At 39.8% G+C, this 17,401-nt stretch overlaps 2 protein-coding genes across 5 annotated transcripts in view; one reads left to right on the top strand and one right to left on the bottom strand.

The window, feature by feature from the left end:
* LOC149199597 (uncharacterized) overlaps positions 1 to 17,401 on the bottom strand; it is a 273,175-nt gene that overhangs the window by 54,409 nt on the left and 201,365 nt on the right. For 3 of the 4 annotated variants that reach the window (XM_089402497.1, XM_089402498.1, XM_089402499.1), the window contains exons 5-7: positions 11,278 to 11,385; positions 9,512 to 9,715; positions 7,262 to 9,402 (exon numbers count right to left, since the gene is read on the bottom strand). In XM_089402497.1, coding sequence (XP_089258623.1) covers positions 7,262 to 9,402; positions 9,512 to 9,715; positions 11,278 to 11,385 — 2,453 coding nt within the window. The remainder of the gene's footprint in view (positions 1 to 7,261; positions 9,403 to 9,511; positions 9,716 to 11,277; positions 11,386 to 17,401) is intronic. The other variant, XM_089402500.1, reaches the window with a different exon arrangement.
* LOC149199598 (uncharacterized) lies at positions 682 to 1,499 on the top strand. Its single transcript, XM_089399417.1, has 2 exons — positions 682 to 889; positions 990 to 1,499. The coding sequence occupies exons 1-2, from the start codon at positions 742 to 744 to the stop codon at positions 1,178 to 1,180; spliced, it is 339 nt and encodes a 112-aa protein (XP_089255543.1). The 5' UTR covers positions 682 to 741; the 3' UTR covers positions 1,181 to 1,499.

The following is a 17,401-nucleotide window of genomic DNA, read 5'->3' as shown; positions in this document are numbered from 1 at the left end:
TTCATTCGGGAGATTGGTGTGCAGAATGTCGTGCAAGTCATAACAGACAATGCAGCTAATTATGTGTCTGCCGGCAGAATGCTTATGGAGAGGCATCCCACATTGTTCTGGACTCCATGTGCAGCGCATTGTCTTGATTTGTTGCTTGAGGATATGGGGAAACTCTCCTTCATCAAGGAGGCAATTGATATGGCTAGGAGCATCCCCAAGTTTATTTATAACCATGCTTTTGTTCTTAGCCTTATGAGGAGGTTCACTAGAAACAAGGAGTTGCAGCGTCCTGCCATCACACGTTTTGCCACAACCTTTATTACTCTTCAGTCTTTGCTTCGATGTCAGTTCGAGTTGAAGCAAATGTTTGTGTCTGATGATTGGCGTAATTGTAGATACAGCAGGAGACCTGATGGGAGAGCCATTGCAAAAATGGTGTACTCTGAGACATTTTGGCGTGGAGTACAAGAAGCATGTGCAGTTAGCGAACCTATAGTAAAGGTTCTTAGATTGGTGGATGGAGAGAAGCCTGCAATGCCTTATTTGTATGAGGGCATGGATAGGGCCAAGGAGGCCATTCGTTCCTATTATGCAGACAAGGGTTCTGTTGGCCTTGATAGGCAGATGATGTTATGGGATGTGATCGATAGTCGGTGGACAGGGATGCTTCTTCGACCCATTCATGCAGCAGCACTCTTCCTCAACCCTGCATTTTCATACAAATGCAACTTTGATTTTGATGGCGAGGTGATGGAAGGGCTCCATTCCTGTATTCAGAGGATGGTACCTGATTCTGAGCTTCGTAGCAAAATCAAGCGCGAGGTACAGTGTTATCAGGATTGTGTTGGCCTATTTGGCTTTGATGATGCCATTAGGGAAAGGGCCCTCTTCATGCCACGTAAGTGACAAGTCATCACTCATTAGAAATTAGAAATTTGAATTTAATTATGTTTTAACTTTTAAGTTTTTGAATTTTTTATTTCATTATTTTGTTGTAGATATTTGGTGGCGAAGCTATGGTGCAAGGGCACCAAATTTGCAAAAATTGGCTATACGAATCTTGAGTCAAACATGTAGCTCTTCAGGGTGTGAGCGCAATTGGAGTGTATTTGAGAAAATACACGCCAAAAAGCGCAACAGGTATAACTTTGAACTCAAGCCTTCAGTTGAGCAATTACACTTATTGTAATTTTTAATTTTTAATTTATGACCTTCAAGTGTCAAGAGTCAAGAGTCAAGACTCGTTACTTTTTTTGACACTCTTACAGGTTGGAGTTCGCACGCCTCAACGATTTGGGGTATGTGCATTACAACATCCGACTTCGAGTGAGGCAAATAGAATCACCAGTGGATCCAGATGCCATTTCCTTAGACAATATTGATGTATTGTCTCCGTGGAGGGTGGAGTCTCAGGAGCCCATATTGGAGGAGTCACCTTCATGGTTAGAGCCAGTGGCAGATGATCCATTAGAGCAGGGGCAGCAAGAGGAGGACTCGGAGTCAGAGGAGCAGCAGCAGTTAAAGGAGGAGGAGGAGGACACTGCGGGAGCATCAGCATCAACACCATCTGCTATAGATATAGGAGAGCATACCTCCATGCCTAGCACTCATTATTTGAAATTAGGTGCAGAGGCAGTGTCAGGGCCTTCTACTACTAGGGGCAGGCCTGGCAAACAGCCCATCATGTTTTCCCGTAAAAGGGGGAGAGGGCAATAGATAGATAGCTGCTAGTTTTATTTGTTATGCTACATGTAACTCATGATGATGAGATACTTTTATTATTATATGTGATGTTATTTTGTATTGGTTCTCCACATTTGAGTCCTTGAATGGACAATTATTAGGGATTAGCACGATTTGGTATCGCCTTTGGTATATCATTTCTATTTGACATCATATATATCAGTGTTTTCTTCATATTTATGTGTCAATGTGTTTATTTCATGTTGTTATTGCTTTATATGTTTAAAAATCTGAAAAAAATGAATATATTATGCATTTTTTATGCTTGCCGATATTTGCTGATATTTTGCCGATATTTTCGCCGATATTGCCGATAAGATATTTTCTGGACCCTCGCCGATATTTTCCCGATACCGATATTATCAACACTGGAAAAATCAGCAGGCTGTAATTTTCTTCCTTGCTGTCCCAAACTGCACTTCAGCACTCATGCTCTGATACCATGTAAAAAATTTCTCATTTCCCACTCCGGTTTTCAGTTTCACCTTATTTCTCCAAAATAGTTAAATGCCGTTTCCCATAGCCATACATTCAACAACTGAAAAATAAATTTTGCTGAAAACACAAATTCTGGAAATTTTACAAAATGCTGGAAAATGCAGAAATATAAAAATCAGCACATATAAACAGCCATTCAACACATTTAAACATAGTGATTTTTGGTCAAGGTGACCCTGGAAAAACCCCCTACAACTCTTGGGGAAAACCAGTTTGAAAACTTCTTCTTATTTCTGGAAAATGCCTTTTACAATGAGAGAAAATATTCAGCAAAAATCAGCGAGCAAATTTTACAACTTATCTCGTTTTCCGTGCCTCACAGCCAACTGGAAACACTTGCAACAACAAAATAGAACAGCAATAAATGTTGTACGGCCTCCTAGAAAAGCATGCCAAATTTCAACGTGAAATTCTGCTGTACAGCCTGCCTGGAAACTGCTGTACGGACTGCTGAAAACTGCTGTACGACCTGCTCCAAAAACGTTGTACGGTCTTTTTAGAAAATCGTGCCAAAAACCTGCCTTTCACTATGTGCTAACTCAGCTGTAGGGATTTGCTAAAATGCTGCCTTGGAATGTGTGCCAAGCTACCGCCTCCTTCTCCTCCCTGTCCATAAATCTCCCTTGCTCTCTTGCTCTCCTTCTCTCAATCTACTCATGAAAGAATGAATGACCTTTTCTTCCTTTTCCTCCCTTAATCTAACCCTAAATGACTTTTGGGGAATCCCTAAATCCAATAGCTGAAATAGATTGAGATCTAGGGCTGAGATTAAATGCTCATTTAAATCTCACTTTTTATTTTTTAATTCACCCCACTTTAATAAAGACCCACTTAGTCGCCCACGGGGTTTTGGATTGACGGTGAATGGGTGCACTATTAAGGCACTCCTTGCGATAGGTCACCAGTTCAAATCCCCCGTGGGTATTTAGGTTAGTCTTAACTAGAAAAAAAAATAAAGACCCACTTAGTCATTTATTTCCAAATTCACTTTTCCTTTCTAATTTTTCATTGACTTTATTAAAGTCACTTTAAAATTAGACTTTAGTAACTTTATCACTTAAAGTCACTTTTAAATTAGATTTGGCTTTATAAAAAGTATAAAGTCACTTTAGGAGAAAAATTAAATTCTTTTGAACACTTTACCCTAGGCCAAAAATCAAAGCCTTAGGGAACCATCTGTCCTCCAGTACCAAATTTCAACAATGTAGCAGTTAGCAGTGGCAGTGCTATGGGCAGCGCAATGCAGCATGATGAGAGGGGTTGCAGTGCAGATGCAGCAGTGGTAATGGCAGTGGTAAGGCCATGGGCAGCAGCACGAATGGAGAGGGAGTTGTCGTATAGATGCAACAGTGGCAGTGGCAAGGCCATGGGTAGTAGTACATGATGCAGCAGTGCAGAGGATGTTGGGCAGCAGGCCTAGCATCAGCACAGAGACCGATGCCGGATGATCAGGGTGATGCTCAGAGAAGAGTATTACTAGAGCACAGTCCTTGCTAAGAGGGAGTGTTGATTTGGGGTAGTATCGGATGTGCTCTAGCCACGAAAATTGGTGGAAAGGCTAAAGCACATGAGATCTCCAATACCCAGAAATGGTTTGGGCAGAATCTAACCAGTTTGGGAGATATTAAAATAATTAATATTTTTATGGAGTCCTTAAGTCTAAACTTAGGGAAAATAAAATATTAATGTGAATTAATAAAGAACTGAGTTAGAATGGTCCAAAAGTCATGGATCAAGCCAGATCTAATCTTAATCATTGATTAGGGACTTAATCTCGGCCGCTGAATTGTCAATGAGAAAAGTATAAGAGGAGGCTTGAGAGTCACTTGGAGAATACACCGAGTTGATCAAGAATTCGATTTTCTAGGGCAGGGCTTGCTAAGGAAATCAAAGGAGTGATCAGAGTTGCCGCAGAGAGGCAATGAATGCAGTAGCAGAGAGGCAGAGATAGTACCGGGAGCATCAGCGCAGAAGTCGGGAGAGGGTTAACGCAGAGCCAGCTAGAGGCCACACAGAAGCAGCCAGAGGCCACGCAAAGGCAGCCAGGAGCTGTGCAGAGCCTGAGGAGGGCCAGTGTGGGAGACGCAGAGGCTGATGCAGAGCCCAAAGAGGCTGACGCTAGGCCAGAGAGGCTAACACTAGGCAAACGCTGGGCCAGAGAGGTTGATGCTAGGAGATTTCGTGGGGCAGATTGGGGCAAATGTCTGTCTCCGACTGAGAGGTACTACTGTTGAGGGCATTCTCTGTTGGGTGATCCATTTCTGGCACCCAGATTGTACTCTAAAACTGCTTAATAATAAAACGCTCAGATGGTTGCACCAATTTTCCCGCATTGGGCCTTTCCAGGGACATTGGTCCAAAAATAACGGTGTCACTTGTGTGCTTGTTTTTCCTTCAGTTGATGATCTGTATGTGTTGAGACTGTACTTGTATTTATTTTCAGTATTTACATGGTAAATAACTTGTTAATTAAAAGAACAAGTAGGAAGAAATAAATCAAAAAGTACATGAAGGATTTCTAACAGTTAGGATTAGAAATTCCAACACAAACGCTTTCTAAATTCTGGGTTTTTGTGGGTATTGGGAGGAGTTTGTAGCTATAGTTTCATATTTTCTAGTAGTGTACAGGGCAGAATCCTCAGTTTCAGTGGGCAGCCAGCAGCAAAATTTTTGGGCAGTGCGTATTTCCAGTTTGGAGCCATTTCAGCGCTTGGGTGAGCGAGATTCAACCTGAGTTTTGCATAGCTTGCTCAGCAAGCCTAGGTTCCATTCTTCCTACCCATTTCTATGTACTCAAATTCCCCATAATTCATAAAATGGCTTAGTTGTTTTGCCCTATTTTGTTGGCGTTTTGATTTATGTGCTTGGGTTTTAATTCTGCATTGTTGTTCCTAGTTCATAGCTCTGTTATTCACTGTTAATTTCCTAGTAGGAATATTACACTCCACCTAAAACAAGAGTAATGAAGTAGACTAGTGCACTGACCATCCCGCCAACACTTGTGTGGTCTTTATTAATTGTGAAAATTTTCATTATGGCCATGTTAACACAGAATCTAGTAGGCATAGTTCGAAGCCTCACTAAGCAACCGAGGTTTAATGGCAACAATGAGATTAGCCACCACAACCACCTCCTATCTCTTAAGGGTATTCACCTACGGTAATTGAAAGTTTAAGGGACTTGTGAATAATATCAACCAACAAGATCTTCAATAAAATAAGGGCTCTATTGAATTTTTGTAGCTATGGTCGGTCTTCATAATATATGTAATCATAAATTCAAAAGACATCTTCATGTCATTTTTAAAAGAAAGAATTTGAATATTTAATTTTAAGTATTTTGGCATCAAGAAAGTCAAGTCGGCCCTCCTCATGATCAAGTTGGCCCAACCTTAATGTGGCACCCATTTGGCCTCCCAAGAAAGCTATATATACGTCATTCGAACTCCTCTTAGCACTATTCGACCTCACAAGAAAAGAACATCTTCTGATCCAAGCAAAGGCGTAAAAGGACAAAAAGATGAAGACAAATTCAGAATCTTCTCTCTCTGTGTTTGACTTCACATGTGTCTTTCTCTCTCTGTTGACTTTGCACGTGTGACGAATTCCTGGGGTATATCTGGCAGCAGGTCTGCGTTTTTCTAGGTTTTGGAGGAGGCTGAAATCCAGCCCTAACACAGCAGATCGGGCCTCGTCTTTTGGGCAGCATCTTGAGTTGATAAGAAGACACTTTGACCAGGTTTGACCTGCATTCTCTTGCTGGCCTGTTTGACTTTCTTTTGACTAGGAAAGATCAGTTGTATCTCTTGTTAAATTGAAGAATTTCTCTAAGGAAAAGGTTGTTGGCTTTTTTCCCCAAGTGGATTTTCCTATGGTAAATCTTCTGTTGTCTATATGTATCATTGTTTCATTGTGATCTCTATTGTCCTACTGCTTTTATGGTTCAATTTCTGAAGTGTAATAGCTTAATGATAAATTGGAAGTGCTAAAATAATATCTAGATTCTACATCATTGGAAGTAATTATCAGTTTTCAGAAATTAGTGTTTGAACTTTGTATCTATTGCACTTGAAAAATCAACAAGCTCAAGGGTGTCAAAGGTCTAATAGTTATGGGGGAAACTGAAAAGTATCGGTAGGGCATTGATGGCCATGATAGTGATACAAGCAATCAAGCACACTTTTCACCAACGCCCATAGACTATAATAGGGCTGTTATAAGCTAGGGCAGATTAATAGTTGTACAGTGTCAGGGGTTTTCCAAAATCCTGAGAAACTTGTTGATCTCCCAAGCAGTAGAAGATAATATGTTTTCTGTATGCATTCAGAAATTCCAGACTTGATATCGAGAATATCAGTCGGTGGACAGCTATTGTATATATTTTTTCTCATAAATATATACAGTTTTTTTCTTTGAAAAACAAAATAAAGAAAAGAAATATATATGTATATATGTAGTCCCTCTCAATCATTTATTTCTCTTCCAGTGTTGCACGACTCTTATAAGATCAGTGAGTACCCGCAGGTCTTGACGGGTTCTATAGCAAGATGGGTCACTCGCATCGGACCCGTTGTCTCTACCCGTACTCGGCCGAACCCGCATAGAGCCCATCTACACATATTGAACCCATGAAGAACCACATGTGACCCACATAAGACACATAGACCCACTCAAAATTTGTATTCTTTTAATTTTTTTATTTTTTTTGGAGATCATGTTTTTTTAAAGTTTTTTTGTATTTTTCCGAGTCTTATACGGGTCGTCGAGTCAATAGCAGACCAGTCTTATATGAGTACGAGTTGTGCAACATTGTTCTCTTCTTTAAACATGGCTATTGCAAGCAAAGTGAGGCATCAAGGTAGAATGCAAGCAAAGTTTAACACTTCTAACAGCAGTTTCTTTCCATTTCATTGGAAGTTCTATATTCATTTTTCAAACTTTGAGATGGGCAAGGCATAGAAGAAGTATTACAAAATTTATTACTTGTTAGAGACAAATATTATAATTCATGATTGAAGCAGGGTCCATACCTTGTTTGAAAGTAGTATTTAGGCATCAGTGAAGGAAGGTGAAACCACTTCAGGATCACATTTCCCAAAAGCTTCAGTCCACTCTGCCATATTCTGTATTGTTCAACTTCATGTTTCATCATCTTTGCTTGCTTCTGCAGGTTCAGAACCCCAGATATCGCCAGTGTACACAGCTTTATTATTGCTCTCTCTTGATGTCCAGATCCAGACATACATGTCATTACCACCGAAAAGTTAGTTATATCTCCAATTTCACCAGAGAAGGACTCGAGCTCCTCCCAGATCTTACCATCCATTTTCCGTAATCGTTGACTTAGATCCTGAATAACTGCAGAACATAACTGAGTCTCAAAATCACTTGATTTCGGATTTGGTTTATGTTGACCATATGCTGGCTTTGGAAAATGAACTACAAACAGGGTGCAAAAAGATAGTAAGGAACAATAAAGTGCAACACCAGAGATTCTCAAGAAGCTTTTCGAATCAATATCCATAAAAGAAGTATTAAGAAGATCAAACTCCTTTGTCAATGTCCTGAATTCAAAACAAATATTACGCAACAAAGCTTTCAGTGACTCAAATTTTTGCATCATCCACTTCCAGCCATTATAAAGACTTCCTTCAATATTAGGATTTGCTTCTTCTTGGTTCAATCCATTTTCAATCATATGTGAATGCCTATTCAACAATCCCAACAATTCTGCAACATTTTTTATCACTTTGCCCCTGAGATTCAAAAACCACCTTTGAAATTCAAATGTTCTATCTAGATTAACAGCAGCTGAAAGACTGTTTGTAGCAGCATAATTAAGATTAAGAGCCTCAGCCATAATTTCACCAAATCTAGCAAGGATATCAAAGATTCCAGAGTTGTACAACTTCTTGTTAGTGTTATTTGAATCTTGTTTTCTGTTGTCGTAACTTACTTTGCACTCAGCTAAACTGTCTAGACCAAGTGATTCAATCAACACAACATGTAATTTATTTTCAGCCTCAGCAGACAGTGCTACTGATTTTAACCAGAAATAGCTGGCCTCTGATTGCACATTATTGACTAGATGCTTAAATACACAGCTGGCTGCAACCCAAGCACCATGACAAGCAGCACCAATACCAATTTTGTAGGCTCCCCATAAATTCCTTTTCTTCATCATGTCATTGGCAACATCCAAAGTTAAATTTTCATTTTGAGCCCAAAAGTGATCTTGAAATAGACAGAAATCTATCTCCATATTTGTGTCTGTGACATGTGTAGTAGCATCTGTATCATTAATCACTTTGCAACCATCTAACAGTCCAAATCGATAAGCATGACATGACTTCAATAAAGCTGGAATTAGATAGTATAGAACGTAACTGGAAGAATCTAGCTGTATTACATATTTAGTCATTTGCTTCACTTTATTATACACTCTGCTATCAAGATCTCCCTCCACGTCAAGCTTATCCAGACACACCCACAAACAATGACAGAGAGACACCATGAGCCTGGAGACATAACAACCCTGCTTATTCAACTCACAATGATCAAGCCGACTTTCAACACATGGAGGCATTTCAGTATCGATGCCCGTACCCAATTGCAAGTCCTCTACAGTATTTTGTGTGCCTTTAGACACATGAAGGCTTTCTCTTTTCAACACAACTTCAAGCATACCTTTGATACAGTCTATCACTGTCAAACATACAGTACAACAATCTTCTATCAAATTTAAAATGAGACTGAATAAGGAGTAGCTTAATTCTGTTAAAGTGTCCAACCTTGTACTGAATACTAGAGAAGAGTGTTTTGTCCCTTCCACACCGAAGGCTCTTTCTATTGGGCACTTGAATGCTAAAGCTAATTGATCAAAAATCAGAAAAGTTGCTCGTACTGGAAGGTCCATCTGACAATATTCTTTTCTAGCTGCATTTGTATTCCTACGTGAATCCTCTGGCAGCACATCTGCTGCTGACTGATGTCTAGGTATCTCATTCCACACCCCTTTTCGCAGTCTCTCAATGTTGCATGATAGATCCACTAATAGCGAAAGTGCTGCATATCTTTTTGACCAATCTGGGTGCAGACAACTTATTTCTGTGAGGGAAACCAATTCCAGTAGCTGACAAGCATCCACATAAATCACATAATGACTGCAAAGCTGCAAAGCATATACACAACTGCTCATTATGATTACAAAGCATATAAATTTAAGACAAGAAAGATTGTTGGAATGACTATGACATGTTTAGAACAGCAAAAAATTCCACCTTGCTTAGAATTCGTAAAGCATGACAGTGCAGACTTGTTGGCAAACTAATATCTTTCAGTATAGTGAGCAAGGTCGTAAACAATTTTCCTTGAAAAGGCATACATCTACTTGCTTTAGCAGAGAGTTTGTTGAGACATTTCAATGACATTGCACGCACAATGTATCGGGGGTCAGAGCTTAGATACGAGGACAGCACATCCACCTGTGTAGACCAAATGAGGTTTGTGTTAATAAGCATATGAACCCAATGCTCAATTAGTCAGAGACTCTGCATAAAAGAATAAAGAATATAAACCTCTAAAATTACAACTCCTAATTTCTGGAAACTGACATACAACAATGACAAACTAAACCAAAGCAATATGTATAAATCATTTGTCAGAGAGGCCTGATAAGATGCCTCTTGCCAAAGGGGTAACATATGATAAAATATTTTATCAATGTCCACAAATGACCAAGGAATAGGTTAATGGGACTAGAAAGAATTATAGTGACAACCAAATGCCTTTTATCTGTAACAGGTTTCACTTTGAGATGTCAAGGAAACATGTGTCTTATCTGTGAGCACAGTGGCTACACGAGCATTAACAAATCCCGGCAAAGCATTTCTCACCTGTGATTAATATTTAGCTTGGAACTGGTGAATTCAATGCCAATAAAAGTTATGTGATGCCTACTTGTAGCTGTGTCGTAACTATGCAAGGATGAAGTATTTATCAACCTTTAACAGTATTTAAATTTTTTGGTATAGCTTTTCACATGCCATGCATTCTTGTACATTTTTTATTTGACTTGGACTTCAAATACAAAAGAACAATGCTTTGTATGAATATATATATATATATATATATAATGCTTTGTATGAATATAATGAGAAGCAGCGTTCTCAGAGGGCTAGCTTAGCATTATTCTTTTATATTTGAAGTACAAGTCAAATAAAAAAGGTACAAGGCTGCATGGCATTTGAAATTCAATACCAAAAAACTTAGATACTGTTAAAGGTCAATATATACTTCATCCTTGTATAGATACGACACAGCTACAACAAGGCATTATATACATATCAGAAAGATATAAATGTCCAAGTATAGTCCTATTGCACAATAATAATCACAAATGCAGTCAGAGATGCTAAAATTGGAAGTCTCATATGTAGTTCATTTTGAGCATTCACCATTTACTAAGTAAATTAGTAGATCTGTCGGTCTAATTACATAACTTCAATTGAATGATATTTTGATCTTCCAGTTGATTCAGAAAAAGGATTTTAGTTCCTTCCATTAAGTTCATTAAAGCATATGTATGCTGAGTCCCAGACACTCTATCAGAGAACCAGGCACCCCCTATTAGATAAAGCAAACTGAACTTGAAGCAACAATACCAATGAACACCCTAATTGGGTTATTTTATTCACCATTAAATGTGAGTTAATCTTCAACCAAGCTATACTTTATATTATCCATTCGAGTCAAACTTGGGCTATTTAGTTGATCCATAGAGTTTGTGAATCAATATTCAACCATGTTATCTATCGTTGGAAATTTGATTTGAAAGAACTTAAAGATAGGGCAGAAGATAATGCCTTTTAACTTCAAGTGAAAATGGAAATATTAATACACCAATGGTATTTTATTGAGTGAAATTGTGCAATGATGAAAAATGCTACAATTACAACCACAATTGCTCACAAACTTCCAAAGAAAATTCTAATATCCTTGCATGCAACAACAAATTTAAAAAACAAGGGAGCCTAAAAAAGCCTACCTGGTCTGGCAATGTTACTACTGATCCAAATGCAAGTTTTGAGAGTGATAGCAGTGTAGACGTCACAATCTCATCAGTCGGTAGTTTCAACATCAAACCTTTGCCAGCCTGCATCAAAAAGGATAATATGATGTTGTACCTTAAGCCATGTTTTCACAACATGCCAATCAAAATAGAAAAACATTTATACCAAATAATAACAAGTAAATATAAAAAACGGCAATTTATTGCAGACGACTTGAAGAGTGCAAACCAATAAAGAGTACTTAAGTAACGAGACAAAGTGGCTAACTAATTAATTAGCACAGCCAACATTAGCAATGATAGATAAATAGCTGAAATATGTAAGTAATATCTGATGTGTTAACAGGTTAAATTGGACCCAACATTTAATCTTTGATGTTAATGAGGTGATTTAGGCTCTTGCAATATTATCAGACTGAACCAGTTGACCCCAAAAACCAAAACTGAACTGGAATCAGTAAAAAGGCCAGAAAAACAACAGTTGACCATTTGGAAAATGGAACAACACTACCAAAATCGGGGTTTCCCAAGTAGTACCTGTTGTCACCCAGATTGTACAAGCACCGTGACAACCGCTCAGGGTGGCGGTTGTCACTCTGATCCCTGTCCACTCCGTTCTGGTTGTCTCCCAACAACTAGGTATGGGGGGTACTCCCTATGGAATGAGATGAAGGAAAACAAGTTTGGAACCAACTTGCTTGGGAGACACAGATAAGTGGCCTAGCTACTTGGTAAAATTTTAGCAAGATTAATGATTAGATTAGATTAGATTTTTAAATATGAGATTAGTGCCTTATGGAGTCACAATTTGTGCTTATTATAAATTGAAACCAAGTAACCGGATGGACACCCTAGACTATCCTATATGACATGCAATTCCTAAGAGCTAGGTCTGTTGCAAGGATGTTGGTTCTTTTTTAGATTAAATTCCTAATCTAAATACAATGTTTCTGTTATGAACATAGATTATGTAAAAATAAATAAAAATAGATTATAAATAAGAATCATAATAATATAAATATAATAATAAATAATAAGTAACTTAACTAATGGTTAGTTAGTTAATAATGAAAAAGCATGTCTTAGAGACATGCTTGTTCGTGAAAGGGTACTTACCTGGATATATATACAGGACCCTCATTTTCATTTGTACTCATCCTACATCAATTCTTTATATAATATACAATTTACACTTACTATCCTACGATGGATGTATTTGTCTATGAAGTACTTTAATATTTCCGTTGCGTATACGACCAGTAGTCGTTACACTTTCCCTTAATTGTTTTGAGAAACAGTCTTCAGAGGAGGTTGTGAAATGGAAGTCAACGGGAAGAAGGAATGGCCCAATTAATGATACCTCCCACTGTGTTCCACCCAACCAGTGTCTCTGGCGTTGTAGAGATTGTGGCTCTGATGTCTGCAAGGTCATTGTGTTAACCACTAAGAAGAGTAGAATCCATCAAGCTAATTGGAAAAGAGTGCTCTAGATCTCTATTAACCTGGCTTACGCTAGGAGGTAAATTTTAATGCAAGCTAAAACTAGGATGCTTGTGCAAAGATTATGAATGATACTTTTAGGTGAGATTATTTAAATGTTCTTTTAAGTACTTAGTTGTATTTTACCCCAGTTATGATGTTAAGTACTTCACAATGTTTAGAAAAGATAATCTCAACCAAAAGACAAGTGTTAGATTTCAACAGTGCCAACAAAAGATAAAGATATCCACAAGATGTGATTGCTCAAAAATATAGATCCACAATAGATAAACAATAGAGCAACAGTTAACCAATGATTCAGTATGATAAGCCAATGACCATTATCCATAAAAGACAATAAGTGTCCTTAGCCAATATTCTTCAACACAATGTGATTTAACAATTTTCAAGTTAAGAACACTTAATTTCAATCTAGATTACCACCAATTGGATTAGAGAAACTCAAGGACAATTTATGTAACTTAAACCAAAGATTTGAAATGTGCTTAGAGAGTGAGCTTATTAGATGTGAATTTCAAACTTTATAGCATATAAACTCACAATGAAGACACAATGTTAACTACTTCCACAATGTCAATGCTAGGAACAAGATATAGAATTATGAAAGCGCTTATATACTTTATGTTCCAATGACCCCTTTCATGAGCAAATAGTGACTTATTTAAAATTGGTAAGAAATCTATGAGAGAAGTAAGTAAATATCAATTCCACAATGCATATGCTTGCCCAATGTCACAAAGAATAGCCCAACTACCAAGTAACCTCAGCTAACTCAAAAATTAGATGTATTAGCCCTTTCAAGATGTATTCTTTAGAGAGATTCCAGATCTGATCTATTTATTACAGCAGTAAATAAACCACAGATCAGCAAGCTAATGATGTTAGAAACAATACCCAATATGCCCAAAAATAGGAAAATTTCACTGAAACTAAAAAAATCAATATTTTTAACCCTCTTTAAGTGGATGATTTAGATTTGGCTTGATCCATGTCATTTAGAACCTTCTAACCCAGTTTTATATTAATACGCATTAATATTTTATTTTCCTAAGTTTAGACTTAGGAACCCATTAAAAATATTTATTATTTTAATATCTACTTAACCGGGTAGAATTTCCCCAAACCATTTCTGGATCTTGGAGATCTCATGTTCTTTAGCCTCTCCACCAATTTTCATGGTTAGAACACATCTGATGCTACCACAAATCAACACTCCCTCTTAGCGAGGAATGTGCTCTAGTAATACTCCACAACTTAGCATCACCCTAATCATCCGACAACAATACCTGTGCTAATGCTAGGCCTTCCTACCCAACATCCTTTGCATTGTTGCATACTGTACTACTGCCCATGGCCCTACCACTGCCACTGCTACCTCTGTACGGTAGCTCCCTCTGCATCCGTGTTGTTGTTGGTCCTTTCTCCCAACACTGCATCTGTACTGCAGTTCTCTCTCATGTTGCATCGTGCTACTGCTACTGCTACTGCACCGCAACTCTGTTACTGAGAAGTAATTGTTCCACCCAACTACTGACTTCATTGTCAAGCTAGAAACACTTCTGATGTTGAAGCTCTCTTTGTCACTATTATGTGCTCCCTCTGCTACCTCTGCGTTGCTGCAACAACTAAGTGCCTCTTGCATCGCTGCAAACTTCTCTGTGTCATCCTACACTGCTGCAACCTCCTTTGTGCCTCTCGCATTGTTGCAAGCCTCTCTGCACTGCCAAGGACTACTGCACTCTAACACTCTTCGTCACTTCATCCGCATCCGCTTCTACCGACATCCTCCATCCCGTAGCCGGATATGATCCAAGAGTTTGGGTACCTCAAGGATCTTGCCCCACATCTCCTATCGTCCTCCTGACTACAGCTCTATGTCTCCCTACATCTTTTCTAGAGGTACATGAGCACTCATGGCGCAATCGCCATCTTCCTCTACCTCCTTTTCCGCCTTCACTGGCATTGCCTTGGAGTCAGACGCCTCTCCCTTATTCTTCTTCCTCAGACACTAGTTTGCATAAAGCCCCAGTTCCCCACAATTGAAGCACTTTATCTTGGAGAGGTTCTTTTTCTTCCTCTTCCCCTTCTCCCCCACAAATGCCAGAGATGCATCCTCTTCCTCCTCTTTCTTGACCCAGGCTCCTTTGTTGTTATTTCTCATCTTCGTCAGTCGTCTGATCTCTTCTTAGCGAAGAGCTTCCCATAATTCTTCCCAATCTGGAAGATTCACTCTGCCCAGAATGCTCTGGACGAATGTCTCCCACTCCTCAGAGACTGCGTTTAGGGCGGTCCTCACCATCAACTCTTGATCCGGCATGGCCCCTATGCAAGTCAGTTGGTCTGAGATCTCCTGCAACCTGCTGAGGAAGTGATCTACCTGCTCCCCCTTCTGCATCTGGTACAACCGCAGCTGATTCTCCAGTAGCATCTTCCTCTGCACGGAAGTGCCTTGATACAATGTCTTCAAGGTATCCCACATTTCCTTTGTCGTCTCCTTCTCAGCAATATGTTGGACCACATGATCCTTGACCCCATCAAGGATTATGCATTTTGCCTTGGTCATCGCATCCTCATACTTTTCGTTGTTAGCTGGGTCGGCTAGGATAGCCACAGTTCTCAAGGTGAAGGCCTTGATGCGATGTCTATCTAGAACAGACAAGATCCTGGCCTTCCAGATGACAAAGTTGGACGCCCCGTCCAGCCTGTCCTGATCCCTCGGTCCATTCATGGCCATCTCTTTGCTCTTCTTTTCGACTCCTCTAAGTCTCTACTTCCCTCTTGGAAGTTCTCTCTTCAACTCCCTCTAAGTCTCTACTTCCCTCCTGGAAGTTCTCTGCTAGACTCCCTCTGAGTCTCGATTTCCCTTCTAGAAATCCTCTTGCCAACCGTCGAATAGACCTCTCCAATCTCCTATGCACCTGCAACACTAATCTGGTTTTCTTGGCTAGAAATCTGCCTAGGTAGTGACTCCCTCTACCTTGGTTTTGTCCCGTTAGGTAATGTTCTGCCTCAACAACAACAACACCCCACCAGCTTCACTCTCCGCAATCTGCCCACAGCTTCCTATGCCCCATCAACTGAAAATCGAGCCTCTAGGCTATGCGCAATCCCAGGAAGGCTGATTTGCTCCCTTGGCTAACTGCGCCAACCCTACTGGTCTCTGTGTTGCTCTTCGTGAGCCTCTTCTGCCCCCTCCTTCCTTTGCGTTGGCCTCTCTCTGGCTCCAACTGATGACGCAAGCCCTCTGTGTCAACCCTCCACAGCTGCTTTCTGCCTAGGAACAACATCTGTCACTCGAGACAGTTGTTTCTGCTGCAAATTCTCTAATTCAGTTGGCTCCTTCAGCTCTTCTGTGACCTGCAAACCTCTGATACCATGTTGAAATTTCTGAGTATTACCCATTAGAAATTTTATCTGTATTCTTTGGTTTATTTCACTTTCTTGTTTAATTACTAACAAGTTATTTAACCTGTCTAGTCTGTCCCGATCCCTTAGTCCATTTATGGCCATCTCCATCTCATTACTCTTCTTTTCGACTCCTCTGAGTCTCTACTTCCCTCCTAGAAGTTCTCTCTTCGACTCCCTCTGAGTCTTGATTTCCCTTCTAGAGATCCTCCTGCCAACCGTCGAATAGCACCTCTCCAATCTCCTATGCACCTGCAACACTGATCTGGATTTCTTGGCTAGAAATTTGCCTAGGTAGCACTCCCTCAACCTTAGTTTTGTCTTGTTAGGTAATGTTTTGCCTCAACAGCAATAGCACCCCACCAGCCTGGCTCTCTGCAACTGCCCACAGCTTCCTACGCCCCAGCAACTGAAAAATCGAGCCTCTGGGGTCTGCGCAATCCCGAGAAGGCTGATTTCCTCCCTTGGCCAACTGCGTCAACCCTCCTGGTCTCTACGTGGCTCTTCGTGAGCCTCTTCTACCTCCTCCTTCCTTTGCGTTGGCCTCTCTCTGGTTTGAACTGATGACGCAAGCCCTCTGCGTCAACCCTTCTCTGCTGCTTTCTACCTAGAAACAGTGTCTGTCACTCGAGACAACTATTTCTGCTACAAATTCTCTGATTCAGTTGGCGCCTTCAACTCTCCTATGACTTGCAACTCTCTGATACCATGTTGAAATGTCTAAGTATTACCCGTTAGAAATTTTATCTATATTCTTTGGTTTATTTCGCCTACTTGTTTAATTACTAACAAGTTATTTAACCATATAAACACTGAAATAAACACAATACAGTCTCAACCATCTACTGATCAACAGCTGAAAGAAATAGACAAACACACAAGGGGCACCGTTATTTTTGGACAATCGTCCCCAGAAAAACCCAACTTGGGAAAACTGGTGCAGCAGTTCTGAGGGTTTTATTATTAAGCAGCTTTTCTTGAGTACACTAGGTGCCAAACTGGCTCACCCGACAGAGATAAATAATCTGGCAATAATACCTCTCTTCGAAAAGCAAATATCCTGAAAGCCTGCCCCATGAAACCCTCTTCAGCACAATCTGAAGCACTGCGTCAACCCTCCTGACCTCTACATCATCCTGAAACCCTTTGCGTCAGCCTTTTAAGGCTTTGCGCAGCCTCTTTGGCCCTCTGCGTC

The sequence above is a fragment of the Pinus tabuliformis genome, chromosome 2_1 (genome assembly GCF_031772625.1).
Source record: "Pinus tabuliformis cultivar Carrire ecotype Pingquan chromosome 2_1, CPIR1, whole genome shotgun sequence".
Taxonomy (NCBI): Eukaryota; Viridiplantae; Streptophyta; class Pinopsida; order Pinales; family Pinaceae; genus Pinus; species Pinus tabuliformis.
This window is presented reverse-complemented; position numbering and strand designations above follow the sequence as displayed.